A 19,971-nucleotide genomic window follows, 5' to 3' on the forward strand; every position below is an offset into this window, starting at 1 on the left:
TTCATAGCACAGCATCACACTTATTCTAAAATTGACCACATAATTGGAAGTAAAGCACTCCTCAACAAATGTAAAATAACAGAAATCACAACAAACTGTCTCTCAGAACACAGTGCAATCAAATTAGAACTCAGGATTAAGGAATTTACTAAAAACCACACAACTACATGGAAACTGAACAACCTGCTCCTGAATGACTACTGAGTAAATAACGAAATGAAGGCAGAAATAAAGATGTTCTTTGAAACCAGTGAGAGCAAAGACACAACATACCAGAATCTCTGGGACACATTTAAAGCAGTGTGTAGAGGGAAATTTGTAACACTAAATGCCCACAAGAGAAAGCAGGAAAGATCTAAAATTGACACCCTAACATCACAATTAAAAGAACTAGAGAAGCAAGAGCAAACACATTCAAAAGCTAGCAGAAGGCAAGAAATTACTAAGATCAGAGGAGAGCTAAAAGAGCTAGAGACACAAAAAACCCTTCAAAAAATCAATGAGTCCAGGAGTGGGTTTTTTGAAAAGATCAACAAACTTGATAGACTGCTAGCAAGACTAATAAAGAATAAAAGAGAGAAGAATCAAATAGACACAATAAAAAATGATGTCACCACTGATACCACAGAAATACAAACTACTGTCAGAGAACACTATAAACACCTCTACTCAAATAAACTAGAAAATCTAGAAGAAATGGATATATTCCTGGACACATACACCCTCCCAAGACTAAACCAGGAAGAAGTTGAATCTCTGAATAGACCAATAACAGGCTCTGAAATTGAGGCAATAATTAATAGCCTACCAAACAAAAAAATCCAGGACCAGACAGATTCACAGTCAAATTCTACCAGAGGTACAAAGAGGAGGTGGTACCATTCCTTCTCAAACTGTTCCAATCAATACAAAAAGCGGGAATCTTCCCTAACTCATTTTATGGGGCCAGCATCATCCTGATATCAAAGCCTGGCAGAGACACAACAAAAAGAGAGAATGTTAGACCAATATCCCTGATGAACATCGATGCAAAAATCCTCAATAAAATACTGGCAAACCAGAATCCAGCAGCACATCAAAAAGCTTATCCACGATGATCAGGTCAGCTTCACCCCTGGGGTGCAAGGCTGGTTCAACATACACAAATAAATAAACGTAATCCATCATATAAACAGAACCAAAGACAAAAACCACCTGATTATCTCAATAGATGCAGAAAAGGCCTTCAACAAAATTCAGCAGCCCTTCATGCTAAAATCTCTTAATAAACTAGGTATTGATGGAACGTATCTCAAAATAATAAGAGTTATTTATGACAAACCCACAGCCAATATCATACTGAATTGGTAAAAACTGGAATCATTCCCTTTGAAAACTGGCACAAGACAAGGATGCTCTCTCTCACCATTCCTATTCAACATAGTGTTGGAAATTCTGGCCATAGCAATCAGGCAAGAGAAAGAAATAAAGGGTATTCAATTAGGAAAAGAGGAAGTCAAATTGTCCCTGTTTGCAGATGACATGATTGTATATTTAGAAAACCCCCTCACCTCAGCCCAAAATCTCCTTAAGCTTATCAGCAACTTTAGCAAAGTCTCAGGATACAAAATCAATGTGTAGAAATCACAAGCATTCTTATACACGAATACCAGAGAATCAAATTCCTATACAGGAATAACAGAGAGCCAAATCATGAGTGAATTCCCATTCACAATTGCTACAAAGAGAATAAAATACCTAGGAATCCAACTTACAAGGGATGTGGAGGACCTCTTCAAGGAGAAATACAAACCACTGCTCAATGAAATAAAAGAGGACACAAACAAATGCAAGAACATTCCATGCTCATGGATAGGAAGAATCAAAATAGTGAAAATGGCCATACTACCCAAGGTAATTTATAGATTCAATGCCGTCCCCATCAAGCAACCTATGACTTTCTTCACAGAATTGAAAAAAACTCCTTTAAAGTCCATATGGAACCAAAAAAGAGCCCACATTGCCAAGACACTCCTAAGCAAAAAGAACAAAGCTGGAGGCATCATGCTACCTGACTTCAAACTATACTACAAGGCCACAGTAACCGAAACAGCATGGAACTGGCACCAAAACAGATACATAGACCAATGGAAAAGAACAGAGGCCTCAGAAATAACATCACACATCTACAACCATCTGATCTTCAACAAACCTGACAAAAACAAGAAATGGGGAAAGAATTCCCTATTTAATAAATGGTGCTGGGAAAACTGGCGAGCCATATGTAGAAAGCTGAAACTAGATCCCTTCCTTACACCTTATACAAAAATTAATTCAAGATGGATTAAAGACTTAAATGTTAGACCTAAAACCATAAAAATCCTAGAAGAAAACCTAGGCAATACCATTCAGGACATAGGCATGGGCAAGGACTTAATGACTAAAACACAAAAGCAATGGCAACAAAAGTCAAAATAGACAAATGGGATCTAATTAAACTAAAGAGCTTCTGCCTGGCAAAAGAAACTACCATGAGAGTGAACATGCAACTTACAGAATGGGAGAAAATTTTTGCAATCTACCCATCTGACAAAGGACTCATATCCAGAATCTTCAAATAACTCAAACAAACTTACAAGAAAAAAAAAAAAACCCCATCAAAAAGTGGGCAAAGGATATGAATAGACACTTCTCCAAAGAAGATGTTTATGCAGCCAACAGACACATGAAAAAATATTCATCAGCACTGGTCATCAGAGAAATGCAAATCAAAACCACAAGAGATACCATCTCATGCCAGTTAGAATGGCAATCATTAAAAAGTAAGGAAATAACAGATGCTGGAGAGGATGTGGACAAATAGGAACGCTTTTACATTGTTGGTGGGAGTGTAAATTAGTTCAACCAGTGTGGAAGACAGTGTGGCAAGTCCTCAAGGATCTAGAACTAGAAATACCATTTGACCCAGTGATCCCATTACCAGCTATATACCCAAAGGATTATAAATCATGCTACTATAAAGACACATGCACACGTATGTTTATTGTGGCACTATTAACGATAGTAAAGACTTGGAACCAACCCAAATGTCCATCAATGATAGACTGGATTAAGAAAATGTGGCACATATACACCATGGAATACTATGCAGCCTTAAAAAAAGGATGAGTTCATGTCCTTTGCAGGGACATGGATGAAGCTGGAAACCATCATTCTCAGCAAACTATCGCAAGGACAAAAATCCAAACACCACATGTTCTCATTCATAGGTGGGAATTGAACAATGAGAACACTTGGACACAGGGCAGGGAACATCACACACTGCGGTCTGTTGTGGGGTGGGGGGCTGGAGTAGGGATAGCATTAGGAGAAACACCTAATGTAAATGACGAGTTGAGGGGTGCAGCAAACCAACATAAACCTGCACATTGGACACATGTACCCTACAACTTAAAGTACAAAAAAAAAAAAAATACAAAAAATTACCCAGGAATCGTGGCAGGCACCTGTAATCCCAGCTACCCGGGAGGCTAAGGCAGGAGAATTGCTTGAAGCCAGCGGGGCAGAGGGTACAGTGAGCTGAGATTGTGCCATTGCACTCCAGCCTTGGCAACAAGAGTGAAATTCTGTCTCAAAAACAAAAACAAAACAAACAAAAAGCAAGAAATGTGCTGTTTTCAAATAAAAATTTAAAATGGTTTCTCTACCCCTCAACAAAAGGTAAGTTTATTTTGAATTTACAGAATTGTTAGTCATGCTGGTTTTTTTTCTCTAAATTTGAAGCTTCTTTGTAGTTTTAGGAGTTTGCACATTGAAGTCCATGAAAGTGTTAATTGGTGATACCAAATTATGAACTATTGTATTGAAACTCAATTTTAGAAAAGAAAGATAACTAGAAAAAAAAGAAGAAAGAATATAAATTGAGGAGCTTCCAAGAAGTACATAAAAAATTGGTCTATTTGGTTGCATGATTACCAACAATTCCAACAATTAAGGGACAGTTTTGGAACTGGACAGACTTTAAACTCTGAAATGTTTTTCATAAGGCAAAAGAGGAAACATCTCCAAAATAAGATTCTAATTCTCAGAATCTCTTGTGGTGAACATTAAAGACCAGAGTGATGAGACTAAAGTTTCCCAACGAGAGATTGGTGGGGCGAGAGCACAATGAACTACAAAGTAAAAGGTAAATGAACAATGAAACACCATCTCATACCACTTAGAATGGCAGTTGTTAAAAAGTCAGAAAACAACTGTTGCTAGCAAGGCTGTGAAGAAAAGAGAATGCTTATACACTTCCATACTGTTGGTAGGAATGTAGTTCCTACCAATTACTTTATGCACTGTACAAGGCAGTTTGGAGATACCTCAAAGAACTTAACATAGAACTACCATTTGAGCAAGCATTCTAATTACTAGGTATATATCCAAATGAAAATACGTTGTTCTACCAAAACAATTCAGCACTATTCACAATAGCAAAGACATGTAATCAACCTAGGTGCCCCTCAATGGTGGATTGGATAAAGAAAATATGATACATATATACCATGGAATCCTATGAAGCCATAAAAAAGAATAAAATCATTTCCTTAGCAGCAATATGAATGCAGCTGGAGGACATTATCCTTAGCAAATTAACAGAGGACTAGAAAACCAAATATCACATGTTCTCACTTATAAATGGGAGCTAAGCACTGGGTACTCATAGACATAAAGATGGCAACGATAGGCACTGGGGTCTACTAGAGACGGTAAGGAAGGAGGGGCAAAGGTTGAATAACTGATTGTTGGGTACTATGCTCAGTACTTGGGTGACAGAATCATTTGTAATCCTAAACCTCAGCAGAACGCATTATACCCCTGTAACAAACCTGCACATGCACTCCCTGAATCTAAAATGTGGAAATTATTTAAAAAAGGAGTAAAACGTAAATGTGGGAAAGGATAGTATTTTGCAGACAATTTTGGGAGAAAACCTAGAAAAGAAAGAAATAGGAGGGTAGATAGGTGGGATACAAGGAAAATTTGTCATCCCTGTCCTCCCTTCCTCTCTTGAGTAGAAATGGACAGAATCATTTTTATGAGCATCAGAGAAGGTACAGATAGAACTAAGAGTTGAAAAAAAATCAGTAATTGATAGGATTATCAATAAAGCAAGGTCTCCTTATGTTAACCCACCTTACAGTGGCAGTTGATGCAATTAACAAGTCTAGTTTCTTTTGGCCACTGTCCATTTTTAAATTTTTTGTCCCATGAGACACTACACTCTCCTAGTTTTCACCCATCACTCACTGGCTTTTCACCTTCAGTTTCCTTCTCAGCTTTCCTTTCCTCTTAACAAACACAAGATTCTCAGAGCTGGGTCTGGGGCTTTGTTTTCTTCTATGTATGATATGACTGTATGAGCCCATCGTGCCCAGAGTTTTAAGTGTGATAATATCTTCCTAGTTTATATCCAGGTCAACTTTCCCATCTGAATTGCAGATTTACCTTACATCTAAACAACTTTTGAACATCTCCTCTGCATGTCTCACAGGCATCTCACTCATAATGTGTCTGAAACAGAAACCTTGACTTCACCCCACTCAATCCAACCAGCTCCTTTGCATTTCCCTCATAATGGCATCACCATCCTCCTTGCTGCAGAAATATGGATTCTCGTCTAGAATTCACCCTCTTCCTGACTGTAAATATAATCAATCCATCAACTTCTATTCTGTATATTGCCAACAAATAACTCTAACATCTTTATACCTCCACAGTTGCCTCCCCTGGCTCTTGAGCATCCATTCCCTTTCTCCAGGATTATTGCTGGAGTCCCATAATGGGACACTACTTCCACAGTTTTTCAGATCAACACCACTCTCCTGTCTAAAATCCTCAGTCAATTTCTATGGGACAAAGTGAAAAGGGAAAAAAAAAAATCCACATTCTTTAGTTTATAGGACCCCTGCTCACCTTTCCAACTGCCTGTCATTCCACTCTCCCCTCACACACTCCACCTTGGCCTTCTTTCAGTTCCTTGAAGAATGCTCCAGCTTTTGTTATTTGCTTAACTTCTAGCATTTTTGCTACCCTTCCCATATCTTCGTGGCTGGCTGCTTCTGTTCATTTAGTTCCTATCTTAAATATTCCCTTCACAGAGATGCTGTCTCTGACTACCCTCTCAAAATTTAGGTATTCTTTTATTATTCCCTATTGCAGTCACCTGTGTTTCTGTCATAGCATTCATTTATCAATCTTATTTCCTTATCTTCTGCATCCAAAATTTTCTGAGGGCAGGACAAATCTGCCTTGCCTACTGCAGTACCACAAGCTTCCAGCACAATTACACAATAAATATTCGATAAATATGTATTGAATGCATGAATGGATGGATGGAGATGAGATGGAGCTTAAATTTAAAGCCAAAATAGTGGAAGAAATATTTCCCTTTGAGATAGAAAGTACAAAATGGTGGTAATGTATACAAATATATTTATGCACATGGGATGAGAAGTTGAAAATAGCCGTAGCTCATACTGGAGGAAAGGTTATCTGTTAATGTAATAAGCTAGGGGCTTGAGGAGAATGGAGAATATTTTAGACATATACTATGGGCAATGGGAGAGAATACTAGCCAGCTAGCTAGGATTTCAGATGGGCAGTGAGCGCTTTTCTGAAACTGGAGATGCCAAAATTTTATGAAATTTCAATATATGATTTGCTCCACCAGTGCCTGCCAGCCTGAGTGTAAGAAGAGATAAAGCAAATTGCTGGATTAATATGAGTCTAAGGGACATCAAAGCACATGAAGTAGAAAGAGAATGGGCAGTGAGGTTTGAGGGGACTGATGTAAGGTGGTTGAATATTCTGGGATGAGCTCTGGGTCAGGGAAAGAGGAAGTAAAGCTAAGAGAAGTATAATAGCCTGAGTGAAAGGGAGGGTACAGAAGAAAACAGCTACGGCCTATGACTTCCTCATCTCTAATTTTAGAATATAAATTAATGAGAAATTATTTCACACATTTCACACTTAAATTTTTTTAATGGTATTTGGTGCTGAAAAAAAATCTAATCAATTCTAAAAAGAAAGGGTCAATTACACAAATTCTGCATAAACCAACAAGCCCCACTGTGAAGTCCTGAGAGTTGCTTTGTGGTTAAAATTTGGTTGATCTTAGAAACATCCAGTGACAAAAGGAATTGTATGAGAAGGAGTTAACTAAGCAGGCTCATGCAAATGACTCTTCCTATATTTTAAATTAGTAGAGTTTTTGTCTTTTTTAGAAGGCAGTTCTAAAAATTGCTAGACAGTCTGAAATTGGAGGTAAGAAAAACTCTCAGAAATTTGAGAGATTTGGGGAAGATAGCTCTAATCACCAAATATCTAATCCTCCATTCCCCCAATGTGTCATGGTGCCTTAATTTCACCATTAGTACCCTACATGGGTAGATCATGAGGGATTGCACTAGATGCTAATATCCCAACAAATAAGTAGCACCTCTGCCAATTGTTGACAAATATATATCTTAGATGTGTTTAAAGAATTACAATGAAGAAAATTCTGTGGAAGATTATATGGTACAGATCATATTAGTGCCTGGTAAAAGCAATATTATAGGATGACAGAAAGAGATGCCAGAGATTTCCAATACAAAGTTTCAGGGTGTGCCTTGCTTTGGGGTCACTGACATGTCAAGGCACTCTAACGTTTACAGAGGCCTGTTCTCCTGCATTACTAAACAGATTAAACATGTTTCCGGGTATCTAGAAAAACTAGTGTGCTTGTTTCATTCAAAGGAACAGTGGGAAACCCCAGCAAAGTTTTCAGCATTTTAAACTCTTACTCCAGTCTTTCATACTGGAAGGAAGGTTACTTGCTATTGTAATAGGGTAGGGGCTTGAGGAGAATGGAGAATATTCTGGACAGACACTACGTCATCTAGTTGGCATAGGTTGTAAAAACCATTTCAAGTTATCCTACACCAACTTAATTCAAGCAAGTTTCCTTTATTCCAATTTTCCCTTAATTTCTGCCTATATTGTGGGAGGAGGAATTGCTGCTAAAGTCTAATTTGAATGCCAGGTATTTCTAGGTTTGTAACTTTTTTGAGGCTAAGAAATCACATTTATATTCTATATGCCTATTTATTAAACAGATTAGGTATTTAGAGTCTACTGGTCCCATGCTATACTTAAAAATTAATCTAATCTGTTTTGTGTGGGGGGAATCTATGCTTAGATTACTGTAGCCAATCCAAGTTCTAAAAACAAATGGGGCCTCTAATGTGGGGAGTTTCACTATCCTACACTTAGCTGACATACTACTGTGGTGGACAGAAAGACCCTGGACTTGAGAAAGATGACGAGGGACTAAGTTTTCTGTTCATTCTAGCATTTATTGGCCCTATGGCCATGGGCAAGTGAGTTAGGCTCCTAGAACCTTAGTTTCCTCACTTTTAGGATGAAGATTACAATGCCTTCATCACAGAACGGTGATGAAGATTTGATGAGATAATGGATGTAAAAATATTTTGTAAGCTTCATGCTGAAAGACTCATGTGAGAACCTATGATTACCCATAATGCAAATACACACATTTTGACGGAGCACACTGCCCTTTCCTGAGGCAGTCCTCTAATCTGAATCTGTCAAGTGCTCAATCATTTATCGAGAGACCCAGAAAGTGATGCGTCCCACCCTCCTGGCTTCTGTGTGCTGAATGCTGAGCCACTAACCTGATTTGAATGTAGCCTATCAAATAGAGAAGGTTTTAAATCCTAAGATTGAGAGAATGATAACATTCTCTCATTTCTATGAATTTTTCATTTTATTCCGAGACAGTCAAGATGTACTATGTGGGTCAAGTCTCAGGCTTCACAGGTTTGAACAGAAGGTCAAGGAGAATATTTTCTTAACTTCTATTTGCAATTCAACTACTGCCTTGATGTGAGCCTTCAGGGGCCTTCACTCCCCAAGCGCTGGTATCTCAGGAACATCAGGAGGAGAATTGAGCACACAGCTGAAGAGCTCTGCTGGAATTGTATTCTTTTCTCCCAGACCTTAGAATTGTTTGGGGCCGCTTTCCCTCTTACTGATAAGACGGTACAGCGATATAAAAATTGTACTTTCATGTTTTGTTCTTTCTAGGGTAGACTATCCGTGACATTCAGTCAAAATCACCTGGCTACTGACTCAGAAAATTTAACTCACACTCATCACTTCTACTCCAAAGTTCTTAGCCAACTGCGGCCGTGGTTGCCGTGGTAAATGTAGAGTCATCAAAGTGACAGGACTCAGGCTTAGAAATATAAGCCACCAGCATCAACATTCACCACTTCAACAATAGTCTATTTTGAGCAGGAAGCTGTCACAGTGAAATTGGGATGGCAGGGAGAAGAGGAGGAGGTGGTGTGATGTGACAGAAATAGTACTAGGTGGGGATGTTCTGTCTTTCCTGCTGTGTATGACCTTGGGCAAGTCATTTTTCTCCTGGAACCTTCTCTGTAACATAAAGGACTAGATTAGATAACTTTCAAATCTTCACCTAGTATTAACATTCTGTGGTTTTCTATGCAACTTTAGCATTTACCTGTAAGTGCTTTCCTTTGGGTCATAAGTCCCCTGAGAAAAGGCAAATTAAATTGTTATTTCTGTGGTTTTAAATCCCTTAATGATTTCCCACTGGCCCTTAGAAGAACTTGAACAAGGTCCTGAGTGATCTGGACTCTACTTACTTCTATGGCCTCATTTACATCCTCATTGCTCTCCTGCAACCCATGTCAGATTTCCTCAGTTTCTCAATGGATCATCCTTTTTACTGTTTTCTCCATTTCTCTGACTCTCTACTCTTTCAGGTTGCAGCTCAAACATTTCTGTCTCTCCCAGTTCAGGTTTAGCCTTTTATCTCCTTTTCCCCAATAGTCCCCTGTGTTTCTGCATCACATTTTGCTGTACGTGCCTTGAAGTCTATGACCATGCTCTGATACCATACTGCGCAGTAGCAGTCCTGAGAGCTTTGTTCACTGCAGGGCTGTGTTATGGCCCAGTTTTAAAGAATCACCTTTGCTTAGTGCTGTATAGGAAATGGTTTTCTATATTTTTTTCTCTGATGAGGTACATGTCATGCAAACTTAACTCCCCTCATGCATCTCTTACCCATGTATAAGGAAGAGAGGTGTTTTAATTTCTGCCAAAGTCATATGACTATAAGGAAACAAAGGAAGGAGGAGCTGTCACCTGTGGAAAGAATTAAAAATTGGGAAATTTTCTTTTGAATCCCAAATTTGCTATTAGCTTGCTGGGACAGTGGATAAATCATTTATTCTTTTACAGTCTCACCCTTCTCAACTGTAAAACATATGAAAGTTAATATCTCATAGTGTTGCTATGAGGATTGCTTAGAATACACACACACATGCAAACGTAAGTCTACATGCACACATATATGCATACACACACATCACTGACTGAAACAAAACTAAGCACTTCTTTTGTGTGTGAAGCTGAGCAGTGGAGGGATTCCCCTTTATGCACAGGGCCTTGGCAAGTCAAGGAGAGGTGCAGGTGATGATGGTCACTACATGGGGAGAGTTGCTGGGGGTGGAGAGGGAACCAGACTGGTGCAGTGGAATTATTACTGAGTGGGGAAGAATCAGAAAACTAGAGGTTGGGTCCCAACTTTGGCACTTGTGAGCTGTGAGGCCTTGGGCAAGTTACATTACCATTTGCTGTCTTTCCCCCTCTCATCTGTTAATAAAGAGATGTAACACTTTGCTAATCTGGCATGGCCAGAAGGATCAGATGAAATAATATGCCTGAAGGATAAAGGCCTCAACTGCCCGCCATGGTGCACCGCTCCTGATTGATAGGCAATGAGCAAATATCATGTGCAATGAAATGAACTGCCACTGTCTGAAATATCTGCTGTTACCTGAAACCTCAGCTTCCTCTGTAAGTCTCAGTTTTTCTATAGGTAAAGCCGGGATGATGATAGTATCTACCTTGAGGAATTGTTTTAAGGATTAAACGAGAAGGCAAGTTGTGAAGACCTTTGTAAACAGTTTCCTCACATTGCTGCTTCTCACACTTGTCCATATTATCAACATTTTAGAAGCAAGGCCAACTGAGAAGGTACGTGAGTTTGGTATGATATAGCTGTTTTTCCAGGAGACTCTAAAAAGCTCCTTTCATTTCGAAAGCAAACAGCAAAATACAGCTTCTAAACATTGCTATTTTTTCTGAATTTTCTGAACCTTGAGCAAAAAAGTTGTTTCTCTCTTGAGAAGCTCTGTTCTGATTGGATCAGCCAGAAAAGCCCAATAGGAAGTTATTTTCAGGGCCAAGAGTACCAGGGCAATATTACAGCAAGAGTTTGATATATTATGCTGATGGTTAAATTGGGCCCTGTGTTCAGTATATGAAAAAGTATACTTCTTTCAAATTCCTACATTTATTAACTACTCTCTCCCAGGAGTGTTTCTAGGGCTTTCACAGTATGTAGGAGGAAAAGTCAGGAATTCGCTTTAACATTTCTCAGTTTTATATTCATTAGGCACCGTTTAGCTGTTTTCTTCTCTTTGAACTAGAGGCAGAATTGTGCTTTCCATTCTTTTCCTCTGATCTTTGTTGTCTTTGTTACTCCCTTTGTTATAAGGAGAGTGGGATAAAGAAAAGTATTCAAAGGCCCAGTTCATTGCCCCTTGGCCATATTTCACCTTCATTATGTTACAGTCTAGTCTGAACCTTTTAACAAGTTTTCCTTTTTATTTCCTGATCTCCTACATGACTTTTGAGTGAAATAGAGCACTGTGCCCTAACACACAAACACATGCATATGTTCACAAATGCACGCACGTGCCCACAAAAATGAACACGTACACACTATTCAAAAGGCACCACTGCATTGCTTTTACCCATAGAGGTGAAAGCAGGAAGTAAATCCTTTTGAATTCATCTTGTGAGTTTTTTTTTTCCTGCCTCCAATTAGTTTCTCAAGGAGATCTCATAGCTTCTCCAATGAATTTTAATTAATATTCTCCAATCGCTATTAGTCACAAAAGCATGTTCATTTCATCAATTAAGATTTGTATCCCATGTAAAAATTAAAAATTTAAATTTAATTTAACTTTAAAGTTTCTTTTTTTCTCTCAGTCTGATAAACTTTTAGAAGCTCAAAGTTTGGGAGGATACCTGATCACTTTATTTTCTCTCTTCTGTATCCTCCTGCTCCTCCCCTTCCTCCTCCAGTAACTCATCAGTTATAGTTTCTAACCCTACTAGGATCAAAATTAAGGTTCCAGAAAGTTTTTCTTTCCCCTCAGTAATTTAGATTGGTTTGTGGCAAATGCATGGTGCTATCTTTTGCTTTTCAAATGTGCCAAAAAAAACTTTCTTTAGCTGTGTAGGAAGGAATCAAATTATTGGTTGACAGTCCTGGCTCTGGGCTAAGAGAATAAAGACCCATTTTAATTGCTTTATTGAGGGGCTTGCCAGAGTTTTGTAGGGAAAGCAAAGCATTAAATTAAGCAATTGAGTAACATTATGAGGACACAGCAGTGGCAGACAAGCACGCCAGAATTCTTATTGTACTTTAAAAACTGAATGCTGGCAGCAAAAATTCCTTTGAGTCATTTTTCTCTAAATTCAGATTCAGGAAGTGCACTCTTAAAATAAGTTCATTTTTGGAGTTCCATCTTAACTATAGCTTCAGGCCAGAAGACAGACTTCTCCAAGTAGAATTGCCCTGCACAGGATCACATTTTAGCAAAACCTGTGTTTACATATGTGTGTGCATGTGTGTGTGTGTATGTGTATGTGTATGTGCGTTGATTTTTGCTGACAGAAACAAACTTCAATCATTAGGAGCAAGAACTGAAAAGATTAGCTTTTAATTAAAAAAAGATTAAATATGGAACTTTAACTGTCAAAAAAGCATTTTATTTCAAGCAAATTTTATAGGCAAAATTTCTAGGCAACAATGAAGTTGTATTTTACATGCTGACATAAAACATTCTTGTAAATAAAATAGGCTTTCCTCTCTTGAAAGCCAAAACATTAAAATTAAGAACCAAAACAATAACAAAAATATAAAATAAGGAATAAACATGAATTAATGAATAGATCATAGCGTTAAACAGAATGTATTTGTCTTAAATCAGATTTTAATATATTCCATATATTCATAATGAAAAATTAAGAAGTCATTAATAATTTATAAATAGACTTGTTGCAGGTTTCATTTGAATTGCTACCTTTTGATTATTTTCAAGGTAGTATCAATGTTCAAAAATCATTTCAGAGAAACAAATTCAGAGAAACAAATTTTAAATTCATACTGTGTAAACCTGTTGCTTCTGAATGCACAGCACTGTGATCAGTGCTAAAGGAGTACAAAATAAAGCTAAAGACAGAGTTTCCTTCAGAAGCTTATAATTTCACTAAGGAGACAAAACAGACGCAGTAAAGAGTGTTTCAGTAACTAGGATGCCTGTGTACAGTAAGAGTAATTGCAATTTAGAGGTCACAGCGACCTCATGGTCCAGGTGGAGGGAAGTTGAATTTTGAGCAATGTTGGATTAGAATGTGTGCAAGAGAATGGTGATGATGGAGGGAGGCTGTGGGAAGGGACCAGTGAATGTAAACCTCAGTGGATGGTTACAACCATAATGGGTGGAGAAGAGCAAAGAGATTAGCTTTTCTCATGCTGAGGGCCCAGCTTGGAGAAAATGTCATGTGCGGGGTGCTATTGCTATACCACAAAGCGGAGAAACATGGGCAGACAGAAAAGGACAGTATGAGTAACCCTGAGAACAGAAAGGAGTTCTTGTGCTTTAGAAAAGAGGTATGAAATTGCATCTTAACATTTTAGCAATGGTCCTTTGGGACTCAAGAGAAAAAGGAGGAAAGAGTAGGTTTGGAAAAGAGAATCTGATTTTAGAACTAGAGTAAGAGAAGTTGTCCTGGAAATCCCTGCCTGTCTCCTCTGCTTTTGTTGTTGTTGTTGTTTTCTGCGACAAAGTCTTATTCTGTCACCTAGGCTATTGTGCAGTGGCACAATCTTGGTTCACTGCAGCCTCGACCTCTCAGGCTCAAGTGATCCTCCCACCTCAGCCTCCTGAGTGGCTGAGACTACAGGCATGCACCACCACCCTTGGGTAATTTTTAAACTTTTTGTAGTGATGAGGTCTCACTATATTGCCCAGGCTGATCTCAATCTCCTGGGCTCAAGGGATTCTCCAACCGTGCCTCCCAAAGTGCTGAGATTACAGGTGTGAGCCACCATGCCTGTTCTCTGCTTCTTAATGGTAACCTCACCCTAGCACATCAGCTAATTCATCTTTAAATGATGTTAACTACTGACTAGTTATTATCTTCACTGGGGGAAGCTGAATTTAAATGATTATACCAAATCTGTGTGTGTGGTTTTTGTTGTTGTTGTTGTTGTTTTTTACATTTTTTGGTGCATTCGGTATTCAATGAGCAGTAGTGATATGCCAGTTATGTGTTAATTCATCTATAACAGTGGATTTTGAGGAAATGAATAGGTCAATAAGGAAGATATTCTCCAAAACTCTCAAAATTTAAAGGTTGCAGTAGGATGCTACTTCAGCTAATTTTAAGCTAGCCCTCTTGTGTTCTTATAGTTGTTTCTCTCTCTCTTTCACACACACATAGTCATTTTCTTATTCTGTTTTGTAACAATTTCCCCTTATGCTGACTTTGAAAACTTATCATCTTAAAAAATCTTATTGCGTGTGTTCCTGTAAGCAGCTACCTCAAACACATTTTGAGCAAGGCTGAAAATAAATAAATCCAAAGTAAAAAAAGAAAAAAAAAAAGCACTCCAAATCTTGCCAACCTGATGAATCAAATGTTTTTTGATCATATTTTCTTTAACCTTTATCTGCATGAATACATAATTTACACATATTTATAGTCAAGGTGTTTGGATAAAAGAACAAAAAATGATTTATCCTCTTTCAAAGAAGAGGGCTACAAAAGGACTGAAAAATACTTTGGGAGGCCCCAGGTCCAGGATCCCTGGTGGTAGACTCCTGAGTGGAGCGTAGCATCTGCCAGGCAGCTTGAGAACACGCCTATATTTAGCCAAGGTGGGTTATGTGATAAGAGGGAGGAGGCCTGGCCACATGCTCTCTGACTCATCCTCTCAAGCACACGTGTCAGTTTTTCCTACAGTTGGGACAACCTCCTTCAGAAGACAGAGGACAGAGACTGACTATAACTTTCCTGGGCTGCAATGCTCACCTTCTACAGACCAAAGTATAGAAACTAAAAAGCACTGGGAGCCACTGAGCCTTCAGTGAGCCCCACTGGTGATAACATTGTTATTACTTGCTTTGGGCACCCTCACCCCGCCACACATGTGCCTTTTCTCTGGTTTGGAACTGGAGCTTGTGCTTCTGTGCAGTGTCTAATTCCTCCCCAGACTCCCTAGCAGCTTGCTGGGTCAATAAGGGCATGTTAAAATGAAACTGCTTTAACAGCTACTTCATTTCCCTGAACTTTCTGTTCAAAGCTGGCATGTGTAATCCTGTGATACACAGGACTTTAGATTAGAGCTGGGCCAACATAATTTTTAGGATCCTTTTTGAGGGGAGATTGGCAAGAGATGAAGAATAATGCAGCATAATTTTGAGCATGAATTTTAATCATTTATCTACAATGACTAGCTTTGTGACCACAGGCAATCTAGCATCCCAGGACCTCAGTTTCCTCATCTTTGAGTATGTCTGTGTTCTCCTCAAGGCTGTGATTATCACCAGGGTGGGAAGCGTGAATGGCACAGTGCTTGACCTAAGCAGTGCATGGCTGATAGCCATTTGCTGACGGCTAAGAGATGGAAAATGACCTGGTTGTAGCGACGTCACAATGTAGAGACTCTTCTTTCTAATATGGATAAAGCTTCCCCTGTATCTGCCTTCCTCCTAGTAACACTGACTAAAATGTAATGCTGACTACCTAGATCACAAAGAAGAATTTTCTACAGAAGTCACAAGGCCATTGTTTACATGCCACGTGTGCTAAGTCTCAATCTTGACATTCCCCAATCCAACTTCCTGGCAAATATTGTTTGACTCAGGGAACTGAGTTAACAGATATTGAAATACGGCTATTGAGTACTTTCACTTATCAGTGGGCCAAGAAAAAAAAAAAATGCCAGGAACATAATTATATTTGAATCAGATTAAATATCTATATGCTTTGATCCACATCTGGTGATACAGGAATTTAACTTTTTGAAGGACTGGTTCCTGAAGGTCCACTCGGCAGCTTTAGAACTGCATTACTTTGAGAAAGTGTTGTAACTTCTGAGCGCCCTCGCCAGCTTGTTAATTTGAACCATAATGCCAGCCTCCTCCTTTCCAGGGCTCATATGGAGTTCATCTATATGTATGCAGGCTCTTTGTAAATAGTGAATGTCTACAAATAGAAGTGATTATTATTATGCTTTTTATACCTCCTGTAGGTGTTTGCTGGTATGGACTGATTGACTTTTTCCAACATTATTATTCCTATGTAACTGATCTCCTGAAATGTCTACCATCTCCATCTATAAAAGACATTAAATTTTAGGGAGTAAAGTCACTTCTTCTCTTGCTATCCTGGTTATCATTACTCATGATTAGGCAGAATTCTGCTGGCTGAGATATGATTCCAGGGAGGCCTAGAAGAGTCCTTCTGTGTGCTTCTTTCCCAAATATATTCCTGACAAACTTGCTAATAATGAAAAGCTCCAAAATTGGGAATTCACTTCATTGTCACTATTCTAATGGAATTACACTTTAAGCTCTACCATTTATATATACGTTATGATGAACTGAGTTCATCTAATCATTTTAACAGGTTTTCAACAGAGAGAAGGAAATTGAACATGAGCTAATGGTGGGGACCAAAGTCTCAGAGAATGAGAACTCTGCAACTGCTGATATGAGAATTTTTTCTCTGTGTAGTTGGTGAAATATTTGAATGATATCCAATGATTAATGTTTCTTTAATTCTCTAGGTGACCAAAAACCACACGGAATTATCTAGCAATAAATTCTCTCTATATAAGAACCAAAGCACTTGGGGTTGAGGAAAGAGAAGAGAAATAGGTCTTACCCAGCAGGTCTGGTGTCTTCAATGGCTCTATCCACTGGGATCAGATCGCTAAGGTAGACATTGAAGTTCCCTTCTTTCCATCTTCTTTCTGCCTCCTTCTCCTTTCCATGGGGGACAACTACAGGACGCCCAAACTGCCCTGGAGCTTTGGGGTCCCTTGGAGAAAGCGTCACATCAATTCTTAACACCTGGTGCATTCCACTGTCTTCAGGTAAAAGGGCTTTTGTATGACTCTGGTTGTATTCTGTAAAGGGGGCTTTGGCAGTTATGTTGATTTTTGCTGGCTTTAGCCCTCCAGCTAAAGCATGGTTAGTTTGGGACAGTGGTACTCTATGTGGAGCAAGTGAAGAGAAAGACATTTCACTTCTATTCCTGGAAATGTGTTTACCTTGGCTTTTACCCAATACTTTAGGAAATACAGTTTTGGTTTTAGAATTGGAGACCTCCTTGGGGTCTGCCTTTTGCTCTTCTTCTTTGGTTATAATCACAACATGGCTTTCAGAGAAATTGAGTTTCTTCCCATGAGCCCCTCTAGCTCCATCATCCTTTGACAGACTTCCCAAATGTGTCTCATTAATAAATTGCTTCCTTAAGCGATTTGAATTGACAATGAACTTAAGAAAAGGAAGACTCGTATTGGCCTTGTGTTTATTTGCATTGACTTCTTTGCTCTGAGACTTAGTTTTGTTTAAGGCCATGACTTCCCCAGACTTCGGCTCTGCTGTGCTGGCAGGGTGTGCCCTCTCTTTTGCTACTGCCTGTGATCGCTTCTTTGGTCTGTCAGTACTAAGACTGATGGTCACATTCAAGTCCCTTTCAGCTGCTAGTTTTGATATGTCACTGCTGGGACTATGACTCTTCAGGGGCTCCTGTTTTAAACTGACACGTCCCATGTGTGCTGATATTTTGACTAATGGAGTTTCTTTTGCTGCTATGAATGAGGTTTTTGGAGCCCCCTGAGCTGTCATTTGCTTTGGTGTCCCCTGGTGAGAGGAGGCTTCAGGGTTGGTGCCTCTCCCTTCTGTCTTCTGCTTGTTAGGAGGCACAGGGAGGGTCTGCAGATGTGCAGGATGCCACAACGGTACAACCTTGCCCCTTCCCAGGGCATTCTGCATTTTTCTTTCCCTCTGGGTTTGGTCCAAGTCCACCTCAACCTTGAGCACACTCTCCTCAGTTTTTCTAAAGTTCTCTTTGCCCCGTGCCCCTTTCCCATGTCCCCTTAGGGGAGGTTTCATCTCTTTTAAGCTGCTGTAAAAAATTTTCACTTGGTCTGGCTGAACTCTGAATCCTATCCGCTCCCTCCTCACAATGTCTTCCTTGATGACCCGAGTGTTGATCTCATTGAATGAGAGGCGGAGAGCTGCCATGTCAAAGAGCAGCCAGATGACAGAAGCTACAAAGATAAATGCCAAGACTCGCCCACTTCCTCGGAAAAACTTTCGGATCCTGTTCATGGTACAAAGCTTTCCCTAGCAGCCTGCCCTCCCTTAGCCTGCTTACCTTGAGTGGAGAGGGAGTTGAAGTAGCAGCAGCAGCAGCAGCAGCAGCAGCAGCAGAGTTGCCAGAAAGTGACCCCCTCCCCTGAACACAGCAGGAAGCAGCAGTCCAAGGGGAAAGCTCAGCTCCTACCGCTTGTCAGTCTCTGCCTGCGTGGCATTTCATAGCAGAGCATCTGTGCCTGCTTGGTTGGCCCTAGCTAAGTTCTGGTAAACACTGGCCTTAGGTTACTCCAGGAAAAGTTGATTCCAGCCACCGAACAGTTCAACGTATTACTTGTCTTGTCTCCGGGAGCCCATGTCCACCTTCCTACAAGCCCAAGAAAAGGTGGGGGCCAGACTGAGGCTGCTGTTTCTCTCCTCCCCGTTCTCCGTCTGCACGCTGTAACTCAACACCACTTCTCATAAGGAAAACATTTCATGCCATTACCCAGAAAACTTCATTCAGCTCTCACCTTCTGTGTTATGTGAGAGCGTGTGTGTTTTAAGGGCAATTAAAGAGAAAAAAAAGCTATCTAACTTGGAGGGCATGTGTTCCTGGTTTGTAACCCCACCTACCCCACTCCTGCTCTTTAACCCTGTTGTACCCAGGTGCCAATGCTCTGCCTGAGGAATTTATCACTGAAGTTAATATTTCAGCTTTAAGACACAACAGCTTAAAGAAGGGGCCCAGTATATTCTCACTTCCAGAGATGCATATGTTTAGTGATTTAGACCATTCCTTCAGGGGGTTTCAATGTATTTCTTTATAAGCCAACTATTGTTTTTTCACTAATCCATCTGTTTTTATTATTCCATTCAATTAAGAATAAACTTAATTTGTCATATTGCTATAAAAGTTTCTGAACACTTTGTTATGGTCTGAATGTTTATGTCCACCCCAAATTCATACGTTGAAACCTAGTCATAAATGTGATAGGGCTTCTGAAGATGATGTGATTATAAGGATAGAGTCCTCATGAATGGGATCAGCACCCTTACAAAAGAGGCCCTATGGCCTTGCCATCCCACAATGTGAGGACATAATGAGAAGGTGCCATCTATGAACCAGGAAATGGGCCTTCACTACTCAACAAATCTGCTGGTGGCTTGATTTCTGACTGCCCAGTCTCCAGAATGTGAGAAATGAATTTCTGTTGTTTATGAGTCACTTAATGTGTATTATTTTTCTAGAGTAGCCTGAACAGATTAAGACACACTTACTCTCAGTTTCAGTACTTATCTCGTCATGAACCAGCTAGAAACAGTTTGAGCCACACCAGGACTTGGACTAGATTTTGAGTGATGCTGGTTGACTGGTAGGGTAGTGGCTGCCCCACAGGCTTTTCATTAGAACCACTTGAAAGAAGATTCCCCCAAACTAAGATCAATTGATGAGAGAGGAGGC

General features: G+C 39.6%; 1 protein-coding gene across 1 annotated transcript in view; it reads right to left on the bottom strand.

The window, feature by feature from the left end:
* GALNT5 (polypeptide N-acetylgalactosaminyltransferase 5) overlaps nt 1-19,077 on the bottom strand; it is a 54,661-nt gene extending 35,584 nt beyond the window's left edge. The window contains exon 1 of the mRNA XM_011991901.1: nt 17,089-19,077. Coding sequence (XP_011847291.1) covers nt 17,089-18,542 — 1,454 coding nt within the window. The 5' untranslated portion in view covers nt 18,543-19,077. The remainder of the gene's footprint in view (nt 1-17,088) is intronic.
* Between the last annotated feature and the right edge of the window lie 894 nt (nt 19,078-19,971).

Source organism: Mandrillus leucophaeus, unplaced genomic scaffold (genome assembly GCF_000951045.1).
Source record: "Mandrillus leucophaeus isolate KB7577 unplaced genomic scaffold, Mleu.le_1.0 Scaffold110, whole genome shotgun sequence".
In the NCBI taxonomy this organism is placed as follows: domain Eukaryota; kingdom Metazoa; phylum Chordata; class Mammalia; order Primates; family Cercopithecidae; genus Mandrillus; species Mandrillus leucophaeus.